We start from the raw sequence: 19,674 nt of genomic DNA, 5'->3' as shown, positions 1-19,674 counted from the left end.
TCGCCTGGGCCCCGCCTCGGCCGCGCCCCCCGCCCACTCCTTTCACTTTAAGAGAAAGCGCGGACCTCCTTGGGCTCCTGCCCGGACGGGAAGGCTCCCTGTTGCTCCTCCGGGTGGCCGGGAAGCCCAGACCTCCTGGAAACACACAAAACCCGGGCCTGGCCCTCGCGGCCTCTCAGTGCCCACTCTCGAGAAGACCGGAGGGGCTGCTCCGCCCCACGCAGTGCCGCCTCCCTGGGAGATTCCTCCTGGCAACTCCAAGGGCCCCGACCCCGCAGGGGAGGAGCTGATCCAGCTCTTGCTCTCGCACCCAGTCCCTCGGGCTCCTTTCCGCGTTCCACCCATCCTGGGCTAAGGCTTCCCGGTCTCCAGGGCTTTTCTCCGCCCGGGGCCCCTTCGGCACAGAGTTCAAGGCCTTCGGCTTCCCAAAGAAGCCTCACCCCAGGGCATGTGCCCAAGTGGGGACTCTGTCTTGGGAAAGAGCTGAGGCTTCTCCCCCTCGCTACCCCTCCAGCTCCCCACTTCCCGGCTGGCAGAGTACAAGGTCAGGGGGCGGGACCCGGATCTCTCCAGGTTTTCCTGGCGGAGACCTGGGCAGCATCCTTGGCTGCTGGCTGGCGAGGGCTGAGCCCTTCTTCCTCCTTGCCTTTTGGAGTTCAGGGCTTGGACTCTGCTGTGGGGCTGTAAGCAAGTCATTTCACCTCCTTCGAACTGCTGATTCTCCTTGGCAGGGTTGCTGTTCACCTCACAGGACTGATGTGAGAATAAAATGAAAGATGCGATATCTCTAAAACGTTAGAATAATTTTAGTGTGAGTGGTAGAGAGAGCCAGCCTCAGGTTCACCACACCCCAGATGTGATTTTAGGCAGTCTCTTCACCTTTCTAAGTTCCATTTTCTTACTTGTAAATGTAGGAAAACCTCACCTGACCTCACCTGAGTCGTGTCTGTGAAACTGGGAAGAGGGTGCTAATGGTGGTGAAGGATCTCATACACTGCAACGTTCTCAGCAGTGGCATCATAGTGGCGGGTCTTTGGTCACTTCGCGTGTTAGCTGTCAGCTGAGCTGCAAAGGCTGCTTTGAGTAGAAGTCAGCATTTCACAGCATGTCCTGTTTTCCCCCAAATGCCATGAGTGAGAATCCCTCATCAGGTGCCTGGTGCCTAGGGATTATTGGGGGACTTCTGGGGAGACTGCCCTCAGAAGGATGGCCTCTGAGCTGATGAAGGCCAAAAGGAGGAGCTTTCCTTTCGTTATCTCCCTTCAGCCAGAATTCAAGGATGGCCCAGGAGGAGAGAAAAGGAGGGTTCAGAGAAACAGTGGGAGCCTTCAGCAAAGAAGAAAGGAGACGATCCCTGGGGGGGAATTGATGAAGAAGGTAAAAGTGTGGAGGAAAGAGTGGGAGGGGGAGGAAGGAGGAGAAACTGAAGGAATGAAGGAGTAAGAGAAAGAAGGAAATACAGGAGTCTGAATACTTAAGTCCTCTGTGAAGAACCTGGGAAGACACATGGCTATTTCTCTGGGACACAGAGGTCGGCAGGAGCCTGGGTGTTTGGGTGAGGGGTGTACTCAAGGGCTTGAAGGCCCAGAAACACCCATGTCTCTTGCTCTCACTTCTCTCCCTCCTTCAGAGCTACCCTGCTTAATGGTGGGAGCTGGGAAGGTACTGCCCTCAGAGAGGAGACTGGGGGCAAATCCAGGGTGGAGAGAGTCAGCAAGGACCTGTCAGAACTGGAAAGGTGGGAAGAGAAGCAAGAGGAGGGAACATGTACTCCACACCTGTGTGCCAGTCAATGGATGGGCAATGTTGGAGGCATGAGCAGGCTGGGAGCTGGTGTCAATCTGGCCGCCACAAGAAAACTCAGGGCAATTCCTTTTTCTTCTTGTATTAGGCCCTTGTCCAAGGCCAGCAACCAAAGAAGAGGTCTTTGCCACACCTGCCCAGGTGTTCCTCACTGGGAAGATAAGGGCAAACCTGGGAACTGCATATTGAAATTTCATAGATTTTAGAGTGGGAAGTACTTTTAGATGCCTCTATCATCCTCACAGTACAGCAGAAGTAACAAAGGGGTTAAGTGACTCAACCAAGAAGGTTAAGGCACTTGTGCAAGGCCACACAGCTAGTTGGTGGAAAAGCCAGAGTGTGTCCTAACTTCTATTCCTGTGCTATGCTCAGTTTCTTAAATTAACAACTTGTAGTTCAGTCCCGAGTTCCTTATCCAGTGAAGGCAGTCTGCCTCCACCTACCACAGGCAGAAAGCATAAGGGGGCAGGGTTTAGGGGTCCCAATATAGCTGTGGGACAAGGTCAAAGGGTTCTCATGTCCTCTTAGGTGAGCCAGGAATGACCTTTCAAATCCTGAAATCCTGTTTTTGTGCCCCAGTTTTTCCAGTCCTTGAAGCTGAGTAGATGGATGTGAGTAGAGGGGGGTGGAAAAATCAGGCTGACTACTACCTAGGTGGAGGAATGGCCTCTTGTGTGCTGCAAAAAATGGAGGTATGAGGGCAAAGAAGGATGTTTCACGGTTTTGATGGTCATTAGGTGGCTGATCTGAGATGGGCCATGGGAGTCCCTGTGTCTTATCCGCAAGGTCAGCTATGTGTCTGAGGAGAGAACTGATCTTTCTTCTTCTTGTGGCCTCTCAGTTCAGGGATCCTCCTGAACCCTAGAGGCCTGCATCCTGGGGTGTCTGAGTCTTCACCCCTCTCCATGTCCTTCAGGACTTATCAGGCATGAGGTCTACATCCCTCCTGGGGGTAACAACCCTGGGGCACAAAAGCTGGGGAAGGGGGCGCCTAAAGAACGGGGTGTGTGAGGTGAGGTGCTTCTGGTTTTATTCCCTAGCCTACCTCATTTACCTTTGTTCCTCCTCTACGCAACCCACAGGGCAGCACCAGTGGCCCCAGGGGCAGGAGCAAGGTCACTACTCACCATCTCTATGCCAGTTTCTGCTTCCCAAGACCCCGAGGCAGGGTCTCTCACCTAGGAGAGAGAGGATGAATGGGCCATCTGTTTTTTGTTGGTTTTTTTAAAAATAGTTATTTATTTATTTATTTTGGCTGTGCCGTGTCTTTGTTGCAGCATGTGGGGTCTTTAGTTGCAGCATGCGGGCTTGGGCTTCTTAGTTGCGGCATGCGGACTCTTAGTTGCGGCATGCAGTATCTAGTTCCCTGACCAGGGATCGAGCCCAGGCCCCCTGCATTGGGAGCGTGGAGTCTTACCCACTGGACCACCAGGGAAGTTCCCCACCTGTTGTTTTGAGGGGATTTGAAAGCCTCTCCAGAGAGAGCTGAGCCTCTATGGTGTGTGTGTGTGTGTGTGTGTCTGTGTGTGTGTGTGTGTGTGTGTGTGTGCGCGCGCTCGCATTAGGGAGGCAGAGGGGCGGCATATGCTCCTTTAGACCAGGTGGTACAGGGTTTCATTCTAGTCAACAACTCCCAGACATGCTCTGTGGTGCTTAGTTTAGTGTCCTCCAAGGGACTTTCTGACCCCAGGATTCCAATATTCTGTGACAATACCTATGACTCATTCATCATTTACAGAGCAAACAAACTTCCACTGAGCAGCTGCTATGAACCAGGCTAGGTGAAAGGGATACAGCAATGAGTAGCTCCTTACCAGGAGTGGTGGTACATCATTTTACATTGTCTTCTGATGGAAGGAAGGGAGAAAGGACCCAACAGAAAACAGCTCCCAGGATGATAAATGGCTGTATTTACTGTTTCCAAGGGACTTTCAGTGAGACCTTGGTCGTTCAGCTGCTTCATGCAAACCATTCCCCAACCCTGGTCAGTCTGTTGCCCTTCTCTGCCCAGGGCACGGTAGAGAGAGTGCTGGAGGGCTTCCCAGAGCCAGGGCCCAATGAAAACTTGCAGATGGGGAAGAACTGGAGGTCTCTTTCCTCCTGGAAAGAAAAGTGAACAGCTGTCTTCATTTGACAACCCAAGGCCCTTTTCCTTGCCTCTGGGTTTCTCCTCCTCCCCACGCAATCTCTGACTCCATAATTGATAGAATTTGTGGTAATATCCTGGGAATGTCTTCTGACAGTTTAGCAGGACTTGGGATCTAGCAGCGTTCACTGACCCGCCACCATCTGAATCACTCTCCTCTAAAACGAACAAAATGTGTCACCACGCCTGTGTATGTTCAATAAGAACATTTTCTCTCCTGACACACTTCAGAAACAAGGTTTCCCATCCCTCCCAGGAGCCTGTGTTCCTGTGGTTCTCCCTCCTCCCTCTCTCTAAAACTCAGAACCCGCAGAATCTCTCCCAGTGGCCAAGTGGAGGCAGAGGGGATTGGCAGCGTCTGAGGTCAGGGACGCGGGACGCGGCCCCCAGTGTCGAGGCGATTGCTCTAAGAACGTTCGGGATGCAGTCGTCCTCCGTCCCCGACGTCCCTACCAGGGCACCTCTGGAGTCTTGTAACCGCGGGGGATGGCCGCATCCCCTAATTCCATTTGTGATCTCTGCCTCCCAGCGTGACCTCCACCCCGGGTGCGCGGAGACCGAGCCCACAAAGCCTCCGGTGGCTGGGTGGAACCAGGAGCCACCGGGAAGCTACGCGCACGCCCCGGGTCCGTGGAGCAGATGCCCACTCCGCCTCAGCACTGGCCGCAGGGGCGCCCCACGCCACGCGCCAGGAGCGCGCCTGCGAGCTGAGGCCGCTGCTCCCAACTGTGGGAAGCCGCTGGGACGCGCGCCCGGCAGGGGTCCACACACAGAGCCGCGAGCGCGCGCACGTGCAGGCGGCGGGGTCTCTGCCCCGCGCGGCGCTCGGACCCGGACTCCAAGCTCGCTGGGACTCCAGTGGGCGAACGGAGGCCGAGGCTGTTGGCTGGTCGGGGCCGTGACACACCGGCCCCGGGTGAGGGGATAGCTCCCATCTGCCACAGCTGCTATTCTCGAGGCCTCGGGTCGAACCCATAGGACGGACAGCTTGGGCTTCTACTGCAAGCGGCGTCCGCACCGCCGGGTCTCATTCCCGCTTGCGCTGCGGTCTGGGAACACGATGGAGGGGAGAGGTGGCATCAGAAGCCCCAGAACACAGAGGCTTGGGAGGGACGCCGGCTTGCCCCGCCCCCCTTCCCTCCACCACGCTTATTGGGCGTTAACTAAGTGCCAGGCGGAGGAGGACACTAGCAGCTTCCAGGATGGGGGTGGAGACTCACAAATAACAACAGTACAGCGTGGTGGGTGCCGCCCTAGGGGAAGCCTAGGTGTTCCCAAACCCGAGTGGGAAGGGGCAATCAGGGAAGGCTTCCTGGAGGAGGTGATCTTTGAGCACTGAAGTGTGAAGAGGATTTCTCCAGGGAAAAATCGGTGGAGGTAGATCAGTGCATTCCAGGAGAGGTGAATGTGCTTATGGCTGAGCAAGATGTGGTCTCCACATGAACTTAGCAAAGCAGGGTCATCAACAGCTAAAAGAGAGAGAGAGAAAAAAAGTGATATTCTGAAGACAGTTATCAAGGTAGTCAGTCATTATGAAACAGATCAGAACTTGGTTGGACTTCTTTACACTTATTTTCAGGTTTGGTACTGTTTTTAATGTTTTGATTACTCTCCGTGGTGGTGGGGAGATCAGGCCTCACAATCTTTCTGAGCCCGCTGGGGCAGTGGCGAGGTGGAGGCCTTCAGAGCCACTGAGGGTCGGGAGTGGGAGGATGCTTTCAGACTGACCATCAGTAAAGAGGGAGTGTGTTGGGGGCTGGAGAGAATAGCAGCAGCAAGTTTGGACCAAAAGGCAGCTGTCTTTTTCTGGACGGTTCTCCAGGCCAGCCCCAGCACCCACTGGAACCTCGATGTGGAGACTGAGTTTCTTGACCCCCAAGGTGGAGGCTGCCGGGAGTCTCTGGGCCGAGTCATGCCCTCTGCCAGCACTCGGGCTGTTCTCCTGTGACTTCCCACCCCTATTTCACCACACTGCCCCTTGCATCCCAACCCCTGCCACTCTGCCCCAACAGTCTCTCCTGCGAGGCCCAGTGGCCTCTACTCTCACTGACAACAGCATTTATCGAACCCTTATTGAGGAAAGGAACACGTTAACAGGCTCCTGACAGATCTTATATTAAAGATGGGGAACTTGGGCTCAGAAGAGTTAACCAGCTCAGCCCTAGGTAGTTAAGTGGTGGAGCTGGGATATGAACCCTTCACTGAGCTCGCTTGCCTTGTGGCTTTTAGGCCCTCCCTCCGGCCCAGGGCACAGTCTGGAAGCCCTAGACGTGCCTGTGCTCCACTGGCTAAGCCCCTATTCAGGGCCAAGAAACTCTGGCAGTGGGGCTGGCCTGGGGAAATTTACAGAGAAGGCAGGCTGCCCCTCTGGCCACCACCCCCCCACCCCCGCCTTAGTGCTGCTGTTCCCTCCAACCCTCTGACACTCTCCTCCCCAAGGCAGTTCAGCTGCCCCTTTGGTCAGGGAAGTCACGCAAAAAAAATCTGAGCTGGAGGTCCGTGGCTTCCCCATTCCTGGACACCACTACCCAGGACACCCAAGGAAAGTCGGCTCCTTCGCTCCCCCAACTCCAGAAAAAGTCGATGGACCCTGCACCCCTCTCGCCTTTACACCCCTCCACCTGAGGCAGTCACAGAAGTGGCTGCCTCACAGCAGGGAACCCTGGGAGATAACTGGACTAGGCTGTCCTCTGCTCAGAATCCCTGCTCTCTAGGCTCCCAGGGAGCCCACTTCTTCCAAAAATCAGGCGGCTGGGGACTTCCCTGCTGGTGCAGTGGTTAAGAATCTGCCTGCCAATGCAGGGGACGTGGGTTCGAGTCCTGGTCCGGCAAGATCCCACATGCCGCGGAGCAGCTAAGCCCGTGCGCCACAACTACTGAGCCTGCGCTCTAGAGTCCGCGCGCCACAACCATTGAAGCCCTCACGCCTAGAGCCCGTGCTCTGCGACAAGAGAAGGCACCGCAATGAGAAGCCCGCGCACCGCAATGAAGACCCAACGCAGCCAAAAATAAATAAAATAAATAAATAAATAAACAAAAATCAGGCGGCTGGAGTGATAGGGAGTTTAAGAAAACCTCATGAGACGCAGTTGCTGGGTGAGCCCCAGGGACACACCTCTCCCAACACCAAAGGCAGGCTTGGACTGGCCTCGTACCATTGTGACTGTCACCTCCACCTTCCCATCTCTAAAGGAGAGTTGATCCAGGATCTTGCTTCCTAGCTAACACATGGTCAGAAAGGTTTGAGACACAGCCTCATGCAGTGTTGGTGGTGAGCCTTACAGATCTCCCCAGCTTGGGCCGTGAGGGAAGGGTATCAGTATTTCCACCATAGCCACACTCACAGCCCCTGGGCTCCCCCTTCACACTCATGACAGGCTGAAAACAGGTTAACAAAGGAATTGTGGCTTAGCCAACTGAGAGCTGGAAGGACCAGACTCTCACTAGTGTTAGGCAGTGTATCAGGGGCCCACCTAGTTCTGTTAAAGCTTGGTGATATTATATCTTCCAAAGTAGGAAGTAAACCAGGCCAGTTGGAGGTTGCCTTGGCTCTAGACGACTACTATCTCAGAGAGGCTTCTGGGGAACCAGGTGGCTTGACAACAGCCACTTTCACTTTGGGGGTGAAGGGCTAAGAGTAGGGGAAGGAGAGAAACCAAGTCAAAGAGAGACTCTCTTGGACTTTTAAAGCATGACTTTTGAGAGTTGCCACTCAGGATGCAGTCCTTGGACTAAATCTGATTCCCTTGTTAAAACAGGGCATAAAGTTTATTTACAAGTATCTGTACAGTTTGAGTGACAGGTCAGGACTTCACAGAAACAAAGAAAAAAGCATTTTTTTCAAAGGGAAGTTGCAGGCAGTAGACTTTCCCTGCACCTGCCAGAAGCAAGACAAACAGACCTATACATCATGAGCTAGGCATATGGATATTGGCCTTTTTGCTTCTTGGAAGGAAGTGAAAAATGTAGAAAGCAGACTTAGGTGCTGCACCCTTCAATACTGAAACCACATGTGGGGTCGGGGTGGAGCAGTGGGCTGCTGCTGCGATTCCCCAGCACAAGAAATACCCTGAACCACCAAGAAGCCCAGCTGGTGGGATAAAGCCAATGCCTGGACCAGATCTCAGGTCAGAGGCCCTGCCTCAGCTGAGACTGCAGACAAGTCCTCAGTCTTGACTCCAATCACCAAGTAGGCTACTCAGGTGACAAGTTAACGTTCGGTCTTCTTTGGTTGGCTTTGCTCCCTGCTGTGTTTTGGTGTCTCAGAATGAAAGTTCCATTAGCTGCATGTGGGGAGGTAGTGGCAAAATGGCTACAGTGTGATGTAGTTTTAATAAAAATTTTATTACACAGCCATAATGTAACCGACACTTCTCCAAATCCAAATGATACTAAATACAGATCTACATGTTGGATCAGAATGACTCCAGCAAATTATATGGATTCTATAATTTCATGTCTTTTAAAACCAGAAAGAAAAAAAAGTCCAAGTTTGTCACTACAGGAGAGGTCCCAGCAGCTTCCAGGACTCTGCTGGAGTCCAGGCAATGTTTAACAGTCTGTGATTCCACATTTACACAATAGTCTATAAAGAGTTTCGGTCAATGGACTATTCAAGTATATATGATTTTAATGAGTCCATCACCACTCCTTTGCCCAACCAAACTGTGTCACAGCCACCACATAGCTGTGTTACAGTCATATTTATCAATTTTACAGACACAATTCTTTTTTAAAAACCATCAATTGCTGCTTTTTTCTTTTTCTTAAATAAAAAAAGTATAAACTAAGTTAAAGCAACACTGAGGCTCTACTAAACCCGGAAGAGTTACCAAGTTCATTTTTATGTTTAAAAACAACTTAACTCCATGATTTCCCATCATCCCACTTTCTTATAGAAAGTGGGGTGACGAAATACAAAGCAGGGCTTTGAGATGCCTCTCCCTCTTGTGGGAATCAGCAGCTCTCAGCTGTTCCTTTATCTTAGTTCTTGTTTTATATAGTCAGCTGTACTTTGTTCTGAAAAGATCTGTTAAATGCCACTTTTATTTACACTTGGAGCTTTACACCTGAGAATGATTATCAAGCAGTCAGCTTATCTCTTTGCAAACATTTCATAAAGACATACATACTTCTTTGCTGGCTTCACCCTAGCTGCACAAGAATATATATGCTTACCATATATATATGTATACACACACACAAAACTGCACATGCTTGTAACATTTGCAACCTAAATCTTTGTGTTCGTTCTCTCCACATTCATGTTGAATACTTTCTCTTAAAAAACAGAACAAAATATTATTCTTGCTGAAATGGCAAAACAGAATCACTAGGAAGAGACAAGTGCATGGGGTGGGGAATAGACACACTCTACATTCAGCCAGGAAGCTGTGGGCTGTACACATGGGCTGAGCAAGACACCTGCACTGCCCTCCCTGGTACCTGGCTGTGGGCTTCCCTCCCACCTGCCAGGACACAGCCGACAGGGTAGGGGCCAAACTGGGGAGATTTCTCCAAGGTGGGGAGGTGATGGGGAAGAGGAGGTGGGGGAGGGGAAGTTACACAGCTACAGCAGTCAGGCCTGTTTAGTAAGAAGAATCACATTTAATGAGTTTCTTTCTTGCAGTTTCAGATGCTCAAGTACAGCTGAAAAAAATCTGAAACAGCTATAGACCCATGACAGACTGATACAAAGAGTACTGCATTTTTAAAAAATGATAAAAAAATCCACACACTTACAGACACATACACACATACACACTCTCTCTCAAATAGAACCCCCTCCCTCCCCACAAATGTACACTTTTTGGAAACTAAATTGATTTTGAAAACCCTTCTTCCGCAGAGATGGGAAGAAGAGAAAGATGAGGAGAGAGGAAGGAGGACTGCAGGTGCCCAGTCCCCACTCCCTCCACAGGGTCAGGTGCCAAATGTTCAATGGTTGGGTCCGAGGCAGTCCATAGAGGAGGCTGCCCAGTGCTGCTGCTATCACCGCCAGGGGCTCCAGCAAGAATCCCAGCTCCACGGTAACACTGAATGCGTGCAGAGTGGCCAATGAACTGTGCTGGTTTTTTTAAAAAAAAAGAAAAGGCAAACACAAATCTAAAGACATGGACAAAGCCCAAGAGAGCCCAGGTTCACACTGGGTGGGGCCTGGGGGGGTTGGTGGGAGACGGTGCAGACAAGGGAAGTCTATACAGCACATGGTGTATATTACAGGTGACTGGCAGTTTGGAGTCTCTTCCCAGTTCTACTGCTGCTCCAGCCCAGTGAGGGCAAATCAAAGGAAAAGAGGAAAGGTGGGACACCGTGATGGGGCATGCAGGGTCAGAAGCAGCAGGCTGGGTGCGCTCAAATAAGCCCTCGTCGTTTTTTGTAGTCTTCCAAGTTCAGAGATCTCCTTGGAGCTCCATCCTTGGCTGGCGGAGCCTTGGAGGTGATGGCCAAAGCCTTTGACTCTATGGGAAAGAAGAGGCAAATCGACATCTGAGGTCCTTTGGTCTCGTGCTTCACTCCTTCAGGTAGCCTTCCTTACTGTCCCTGTTCCCTCTCAAAACAGACCTGCAGCCTGTCTTACTCTGGTCTCCATAAATACTGGTAAGCAGACACCCCCATTTCTTCCCTAAAATCAGGCCTCCTTGCTGGCTGAGAGCCATGGAGCCACGTGGTCCTTGCTCATCACCAATCTGCACCTTCACCTACCTGAGCTGGGAACTTGTAAATCAATCTTCACGTCGAAATCATGTACTTTGAACAAGTCTTCTGAGAGGTCACTGGCTGACTTAGAATTCAAATCTTTATCCTTTCCCTGACCCTGCAATGTGAAGAGAAAAAGTAATTACAAAAGCATAAATGCAAGTGGACTTCAAGAAGCAGCAACCACTAAGGTAAAGGCTCCTGCTCAAGCTCATTAGATCTTCCTACTAAGGTCCTTTTCTGATTCCTTCTCTCAGAGGGAGGACAGAAGAGGCCACAAAGAGGTTTCTTTTCTGAGCCTAAAAGAGGAGAGGGAAGGGAAGGCTCATGTCTGTGGTGTGAGGGAGAAAGGGTGGGCTTAAGACAACAAGCCACCTTGGACCCAAGATTTTAGGAATTCCTGGAACGGTTTGGGCTCCTCAGGAAAAGGCAGAAAATGGCTTCTAAACGGGCAGTTTCTCTTGGTTTAACATTTTAGTTCTCAAAGAGCTTTCACTTTTACAACTGCCTCATCCTTACACGTCAACTACTCCTTCTAATTGTCCTATGAGTTAAATAAGCAGGGTATATAATACTACCCCCACTTTACATATGAGAAAATGCGGATTAGAGGGCTAGAGGTCAGTTGCCTAAAGCCGTAGTCAAGGCCTTCATTAAGTAGTGGTGTTGGGTTTAGAATTTAGGTCATCTGACCAGAATTCAGTAGTTGTTTATCACATTTGTAAATAATGAGGATGGAGAAAGGACTGCAAGTGGGAGGCCATGTTCCTCCAGGTGGGGACAATCAAACCCGACCCAGGAAGTGCCTGCTCTGGTGTCCGGGCCAGCGGCCGAGCTCCAGTAGTATACTTGCCTTGCTCATTTCCTTTGGAGCATCTGGTAACACTCCAGAACCGTATTTTGCATTCAGCTGGGCCAATATGGCAGCTTGAACAGCCGGGTCTCTGGACTGAGAGAGAATGCAAGTTATTTTAGAGATCGTTCAACACTCACACAGTCCTACCACCAGCTTCTGTCCCACCTACCACCACTAACATCACAGGCACCACAGTGGGCCCATCAGCAGATCAGTGGGGTTTTCCTCCAGGCTGCAAAAAGGGGCAATTAAAAGCTTTGAAGCCCAGCCCAGACGGGCCCTAGCTAGGCGCTTCAGCCTACACATTCCTCACCTCTGCTGCACTGGTAAACCTGCCCTGGCATAGGCGGTTAGTCCATAGGTTTCTACAAATCCATGCCAGGTTTTCACTACCTGTATGTCCTACAGTAAGATAAAAAAAGGAAGTATCCAGACCCAAGAGTTTGAGGCAAGCAAATCCCACTAAGACAACATTATTTTTAACTTCTTTATTAATCTCCTAATGGAATTCATTTTCTGTCCCCGAATCTAGGTCCTGACTAAAAACGTTCTCTTTAGGCACTCACATTAGAAACGATGGTAGGTTTACACTGTCGCCGGGTAAAAGGATCCATCTGTTGGTTTTTCATGTTGTGACTTTCAGCCTGAAACAGAGAGCATGTATTACAGAACTGTATCTCCTGCCCCCCGCCTCTCATTCATCATAAGCTTACATATAAATAACAGTCTGCAAGGGCCTGAAAAAAGTCAAAGGCTGTCTATCATCCTTTTCCCTTTAAGGACACCAGAGCAGATTACGGGGGCAACAACCAAAAGAAAAAGACTGGAAATTGATAAAAATGAATACGCATGGAGTAGAATCTAAAGATGGGGAGGGGTAAGACAGGGCAGAAGACTGCTGCTTTTTATTATAAATTAATAACTAATGTGGTTGTATGTGTGCCTACAGAGGAACTATGTGTGTGTTAAGTGTACACGTTACTTCAATAATTGAAAGAAAAACTCAAGCAAGATACAGAAAAGATTACATATTGTTTTATTAATTAAAACTATTTTCAGTGATCCAGATAAAGTTGTCTTACTCACCACAAGGGCCTTCTCAGACTCCACAATGTTCCACTCCCGGTTCCGCTGGTTGATGTAACTGTGGGGTGAGTAAGAGGCATGAGTCAGTGTGCTGTGAAAGAAGGGAGGGGACCACTGAGTCCTCACCCTGGAGATAAGTGGAGCCACTGGAGCACAGTGCGTACAAGGCCACAGGCTCGCCTGATAATTGTGGACCAAGGATCTGTAACACACCTGATAGCAGATATGTTCTTGGTCCGCTGGCGGTCCAGGGCCTCTGCTCGTTCCTCCAGCTCGTTCAGCTGGTCTTGGATTTGTTTGGCCTTATCCTGATCCCCCAGGTCCTCGGCCATGGCCTGCACATAGAGAGACACGTGAGATTTTGGCTATGACTGGCTCTATATTAAGTGTCCCATTACTTCCAGCACAGGCAAGATACCTCACATGATGAACAAATGACAGGAGGCGTGAAAGAGTACTGAAAACAAACACCGTAGAACCCAGGCCCCACATGGCTAACTCAGCCTAACAAGGCTCACGCCACCCTGATGTGAAGAATGGAAAACCACCCACCGCAGCTGGGCTTGGCAATACCATTCGTCTGTTCAGACCCAGTGCTGATACTACCCTGGGGTCTATCTCATTACACATGAAACTAAAGTGACTAGAAAATGAGGAAAATGGAACAAGCAAGATCAGTTTCAATTTATAGACAGGAAAACAGCCAAAGGATGCTGCCCAGATGCCAAGATTGCTTACATTTGAGCCCAGCATTTTCTCCCAATCCTGCCACTACTAACTTGACAGATGGTGAACAAGTTTGATTTCCACATCTCCTTACAGGACAGGGAGAGAGGTTCAACCACAAGTCCTCACCTTTTCCTTTAGGAGCTGCGTTTTCTTCATAGCATAGTTGGGTGGAGCTTTCCTGAATCTTTCTTTCTCTTTTACAATCTGTACCAGAGAGGAGATACCAGAGTGAGGTATTTCTAAACTAGTTTTGTAGGCAGGATAGGTGAGCCCATTTTGGAGGTAAGCAGCTAGTTAAACGGGGGCTGCTCTTCCTATAGCAGTGCCATGCCCCACAGAGAGAGCAAGTTCATTCTAAGGGATACTATGCTGCTTCCGGGGTCATGGAGATTCTTCTGGGATAGTGGGAAGAAACATGCACCAATAAACAGCAGCAGCCCAAGGATCTTGTACTGTCAGGCTAGCCACTGTCCAAGAGAACAGAGATCAAAGAATTTTACCAAAATGTTTTGGAAAAAGAAAACTCTTGAAGGACCAAGCCTAGAAGAAGAATACAGATCCCTGAACCTTGAATACACTTCCTTAGTCTATGACTTCAAGTGAGAATGTATGGAGAAAATCTTGATGAACTATAAATAATAAGGTAGCGATATCAGTATTCCCTCTTCCTCATGCAACAGTAGCAGAGCCAAAAATGTCAAGATACAGGAAAGAAAAGAAAGGCATGATCTTCTCTAACACTGGTTCTTGATGAGCCTCCAGACTCTGGGGGACCAGGTTTCTTACCTCTTCAATGTCCTGGTCATTGAATTTATAATTAAGAGCTTCTTTAATAGATAATTCCTTCTTATTGATTTCATCCAGAGTGGGCAACTGCATGCCAGCAGAGAACATCTGGACCAAAACATGATAAAAGGTTATTTTGCAAAGAGGCTCTCTCAGTGTTTTCATCAACAACTGCTAGGGAGGTGCTGTCTCTCCACTTACCGCTTCTTTCCACTTCATGAATTCGCTTTCAGTGAACTCCTGGTTTGAGACAAACTCTAGGCGGAACACTCGCTGGTCACTGCCGTGCCTACACGAAAAAGAGCAGCTTCAGGAGTGGGTATGTTGACTGCAGCGCCAGAAGAGCAACCCCACCAGACTGTACACCACGTGTCTCTGTGGGTTTCCATCCTAGCTACCCTTTAGAATCATCTAGGAATATTTACAAAACTTCTAGTGCCAAAGCACCACTCTAGATCAACTGAATCAGAATCTCTGGGAGTAGGAACCAGGCACTGAAACTGCACACACAAAAAACCCCTCCCAGGTTGTTCTAACGGGCAGCAGGGATTAAGAATCAAAGTGAGCCCTGGAAACAAGTGGATTTGGCCAGTACTTCAAAAGTCCATTTACAATAAAATCCATCAGTCAACTGGCATCAAGAATATGAAATATTACATAGATATCTGAATGACAAGGAAGCTCTGTCCCTAGAAAGAAAGAACACTGCCGTTCTACTGACTCCTGTGCTGGCCACGTGAGTCAGTGCCATCCTCCCGGAGATAGTCACTCTCGGCACATCATGGCTGCTGCCCACCCCAACTGGCTCTTTTCAAACAGCCCAGGAGAAATGATGGGAATGGGAGAAGGGAACAGAGAGACCAGAGAGGCCAAATAAGGCCATGGCAGAGCCTTGTCTATGACCCACTATTTGCAGTCACCTGGCCAGCTACTTCTATTCCTTCCCATATAGGGCCTTTAGAATTTTCAGGCTCCAAGAGGATAGGGATTTGTGTGTGTATTTTGTTCTCGCTTCTATCCTGATGCCTAGAACTGTGGCATGTAGCCAGCATTCAGTCAATACCATGTTATTGAAGCAGAAACCAAGTCCAAAAAGGTAACCTGGCTTGTGAAAGATCAAGTTGGTTAGTGATGGAGCCAGGACCAGAAGCAAGCCTCCTGACCATGCTCACTGAGTAATGCCTAAAGGATTCTGGGAGGAGGGGGTCTCGCAATCTGACATTTTCCTTCTATGTGTCCCACCACTCCAAATCCCTGACTTCCCCCTATGAGAGAGATATATCCTACTTTCCCTATAGGCAAAGGCAGAATACAAGTTTCCCTCCAAGTCCCCTGCGGGGATAACACAAACAGTATTACTGTAACAAGAAACATCACACTGGGAGTGAATAACAGCCCCAACGGGCAGTGCCTGTGTGCAGCGGGAGCAGAAGCTGCCACGGAAGCACCTCTCCTACCGTAGCTGTAGCCCTTTGTTTGTTCTGGTGCCACCAAGCTGGTAAACTTTGGCGGTTTCCACTACACCCGTGATCTCAGCAACCTAAGGGACGACAGAGACACCAATCACAACAGACTCCTTCAGAGCTCTCCACCCCGCCCTCTGGCTCCCTCTGCGTGAGTGCAGATGGGTGACCCTGCGCTGAGAGAAGCCCACAGCTGCCAGGTGTTCTGGGCACCTTTCTCGGGCTTAGAACTCAGACGGCCAGGCACCTGTGCCCAGAGTTAAGCAAGCGCCAGGCGAGGAGGCAGTGAGCCTGGTGGGGCATTGGAAGCTTCCCCTCCAACTTAATTCTACCTTACTAAGGGGTGCACCTGGATTTCAGAGGTTAGTTTTATCAATCAAGTGTGAAGACCATGAGGTCTGTTTCTGTTGCCAAGGTTTCTGGGACATGGCATGGCCCCTGGTCCTCACAGAAGGAGGTAAACACATGTTAAAACCAAACAACCCAGAACAAAACAAACGAAAACAAAAAGAAAAAAAATCAAACATCTATGTTCTAGTCATCTAGACCACAGAAGCAGAGCTGGAACTCACAAAATAATCTCTATTAGGTTGGAGGGTTTTTTTTAAAAAAAATAAATTATTTATTTATTTTTGGCTGCGTCAGGTCTTCGTTGCTGCACACAGTCTTTTCCTAGTTGCAGCGAGTGGGGGCTACTCTTCGTTGAGGTGCGAGGGCTTCTCACTGTGATGGCTTCTCTTTGTTGCGGAGCACGGGCTTCAGTAGTTGTGGTGGTGCACAGGCTTAGTTGCTCCGCAGCATATGGGATCTTCCCGGCCTAGGGCTCGAACCTGTGTCCCCTCTATTGGCAGGCAGATTCTTTTTTTAAAAAAAGTAATTAATTAATTTTTGGCTGCATTGGGTCTTTGTTGCTGCGCATGGGCTTTTCTCTAGTTGCGGAGAGCAGGGGCTACTCTTCGTTGTGGTGTGCAGGCTTCTCACTGCGGTGGCTTCTCTTGTAGTGGAGCACGGGCTCTAGGCGCACGGGCTTCTGTAGTTGTGGCTTGCGGGCTCTAGAGTGCAAGCTCAGTAGTTGCAGCACACGGGCTTAGTTGCTCCATGGCACGCGGAATCTTCCCGGACCAGGGCTCGAACCCTCGTCCCCTGTGCTGGCAGGCGGATTCTTAACCACTGTGCCACCAGGGAAGTCCCTGTTTGTCATTTTTCAAACCTCAATATAACTCCCTGTTCCAGAAGTCACTTAGTATGTAACATGGAAATTTTTCATTTATTTTTCAAATGAACAAATCTTCCAGATTACATAACTCTTGAAAAATACTTCATAAGTGTCTGCCTTCTCACATCTACATGGAAGAAGGATAGAGAAAATTGTTCTAAATCTAGACCCTTGGGCTCCAAGTACTCCTCTTGGCAGCAAGCAGGTCACAATTGATCTCTGGTTGGCTCAGACTGTCACTGTTCTAAGGGCATCTCAATTGGAGTCTATTTTCTCATCAAATGGGAAAAGTGACAGATTTGTTCAGTAGTTCCTACTTCTAGCTAAGAATCATTATATTTAAAACATGGACAATTGTCCAAGGAAAGAAACACTAACCCGGTAAACTGGTTTGCTGTTGTGGTTTCCAATGCCAATCCGTACAAAACATCCTGTGACAGTTTTAGCAAAGAAGGGCATGTGACACCAACGTTCCAGCTTATGCCGTGATAATCGAACCCGATTCAATTCCTCTGGTAAGGAGACCGGTTGTGATTTTGGAGGGATCTCTTCTTTCCTGTGAGGAACAAAGGACACTGGGAAAAATGTGCATCATAAAAACAGATCAAGGTAAATAAATAATATCAACTTCTTAAAACTTAACCGAAGTATGTGTGATTTCACACAGTAGGAGAAATAAATGAAGCAACAGGAAAGTGGGAAAAGAATCCTATTCCTAACCAGCAGTGTGAACTGTCTCAAATGAGGCTGCCATCCCAGATAACCTACCAGACTAGGAAAACTAATGGAAGCTCCTGGCCAATCTGAGGGTGACATGAAGGCAGCTCCTACCCGCCTGGCCCTGATGAAATGTTCAGGGGTACAGGCTAAGAGCCAACGGCAGAAGTATATGTTTGGGCTGATGTGCTGGGGAACCCAGCTCGGCAATTCAGGGTACGGAACCAAACCAAAGTTCGTCACCCGAACAGGGGAAATTTGGAAGCTACACTAAGCCTTTCCCCGAAGAACCCACCTATCCTGACTACTAGACCAAAATGTACACAGCTTACTCCTCTTCTTCATCAGATGACGATGTTCGGGACGAGCGGTCTGACTTTTCACTGGACTTGTCATCTTCCTCCTCCTCCTCATCGTCAGAGTACACCTCACTGGTTTTTAATGGCTGTTTCTTGGCGAGGAGCTCAGCTTAAAAAAAGAGGAAATGTTTACCTAGATTCTCTCAATAAGAAGCTGAAACATCTTTCATCCCTGAAAAAGAACTGGAACATGGAAAAGGACTCAATAGACAGCTCCATCCTCTCTGGCCTGGTTTGTGATTACTTGTGTTAACAAGTGCGTTAACCAGAAAGTTTAAGTCGCACCAAATGTCAAGCCGCAGTAGACAGAAAAAAGGGCTGGAAGACTGTCACTAAGTGGGCAAAAAGGGTCACCAACTCTACTGACAGTTGTCTTTTATTTCTCTCAAGGCACTTGAAGATTGGCAGGAAAATTGGGGAAAAACTTAAGATGTCTTCAGAGAGTCTTTCAGGAAAAACTTACTTTGAGTTTACAGTACTATTTGTAATAGCAGGAGACTGAAAACAACCCAAATGTCTACAAAGGGGAGTGGCTGAATCACCTCTAGCACATCCACCCAATGAACTACGCTGCAGCTGTAAAAAAGTAAAGAGCCGAGCCTTACACTGCATCCTGAGTCAGAAAATGTTTTAAATGAACACATAAATATTTTTAGGATAGGCTTTATATGGTCACTGTATCAACTACTCAATTTTGTTACTGTAGACAGAAAGTAGTCACAATTATGAAAAAATGGGCATCATTGTATTCCAATAAAATTATTTACAAAAACAGGTAGTCTACTAACCATTGCTCAACATAAAAACTACAGAGTTATCTTTAGAATATATGGTTAAGTGAAAAAAGCAAGGTAGAGAGAAGTGTGTATAATGCACTAACAATCTAAGATGGAAGGTGAATCTGTGTCCTTTTGTTTAAAAAATAAAAAGGAAGGATATAAAAAAATTTTTTTTAAGTGGTCGTCTACTATGGGAGGAAGGCAAGGGGTGAAAGAGAAGGCTATAGATGCTAAATTTCTCTAAATATACCTTGCTTAGTAGATTTGACTTTGGAACCTTGCATCGTGTATAATCATAGAACAGAACAACAAGTCATCTCTACAGATCACAAGCAAAATAAAACAAAGTACTCATTTGATGGCACAACCACACAAAAAACAACTATAACAAGTGTTTTGTGTTGGTTTTTTTTTTTGACTGTGGGGCTTGCAAGATCTCATTCCCCTGGTCAGGGAAGAAATAAAAGCAAAAATAAACACATGGGACCTAATCAGACTTATAAGCTTTTGCACAGCCAAGGAAACCATAAATAAAATGAAAAGACAACCTACAGACTGGGAGAAAATATTTGTTACTTTTTTTTAGGTGTAGTAATGGTACTGTAGTTATGTTTAAAATAGGAGTCCTTATCTTTTAGAGACACATATTGAAACATTTATGGTTGAAATATGATGATGCTGGGATTTACTTCAAAATAACCCAAAGGAAGATGGCAGTGCAGATTTAATAAGATTGGCTATGAGTTGACTGCTGAAGTTGGAGGATGGGTTCATGGAGTTTCATTATACTATTCTCTGTATGTGTTTGGAACTGCCTATACTAGAGAGCTAAAAAGGGGGAAAAATTAAAATTGGCATCAGGAAGTTAAATCATATGATCAAAGACACAAAGTAGCCATCACATTTTCCCCACTTACCTGTTCTGTTCTTCCGTTTTTCTCGCTCTGCTTTTAGCTCCTCCATGGCTTGAGATTTCTTATCTAGTTTCTCATCCCGTTTGGAACGTCGTTCCTTGTTATGGGATGTTACCTGGGA

General features: G+C 48.4%; 1 protein-coding gene across 2 annotated transcripts in view; it reads right to left on the bottom strand.

The window, feature by feature from the left end:
• Nucleotides 1-8,274: 8,274 nt before the first annotated feature.
• The window catches only part of RTF1 (RTF1 homolog, Paf1/RNA polymerase II complex component), a 45,048-nt gene continuing 33,648 nt past the window's right edge, over nt 8,275-19,674 (bottom strand). For both annotated transcript variants that reach the window (XM_082387338.1, XM_082387339.1), the window contains 13 exons: nt 19,557-19,668; nt 17,834-17,969; nt 17,163-17,340; nt 15,563-15,645; nt 14,307-14,394; nt 14,106-14,213; nt 13,446-13,523; nt 12,804-12,925; nt 12,591-12,648; nt 12,071-12,148; nt 11,502-11,597; nt 10,655-10,766; nt 8,275-10,410 (listed from right to left, as the gene is read on the bottom strand). In XM_082387338.1, coding sequence (XP_082243464.1) covers nt 10,304-10,410; nt 10,655-10,766; nt 11,502-11,597; nt 12,071-12,148; nt 12,591-12,648; nt 12,804-12,925; nt 13,446-13,523; nt 14,106-14,213; nt 14,307-14,394; nt 15,563-15,645; nt 17,163-17,340; nt 17,834-17,969; nt 19,557-19,668 — 1,356 coding nt within the window. In that variant the 3' untranslated portion in view covers nt 8,275-10,303. The remainder of the gene's footprint in view (nt 10,411-10,654; nt 10,767-11,501; nt 11,598-12,070; nt 12,149-12,590; nt 12,649-12,803; nt 12,926-13,445; nt 13,524-14,105; nt 14,214-14,306; nt 14,395-15,562; nt 15,646-17,162; nt 17,341-17,833; nt 17,970-19,556; nt 19,669-19,674) is intronic.

The sequence above is a fragment of the Balaenoptera borealis genome (assembly GCF_965194805.1).
Source record: "Balaenoptera borealis genome assembly, chromosome: 3".
Classification (NCBI taxonomy): domain Eukaryota; kingdom Metazoa; phylum Chordata; class Mammalia; order Artiodactyla; family Balaenopteridae; genus Balaenoptera; species Balaenoptera borealis.
This window is presented reverse-complemented; position numbering and strand designations above follow the sequence as displayed.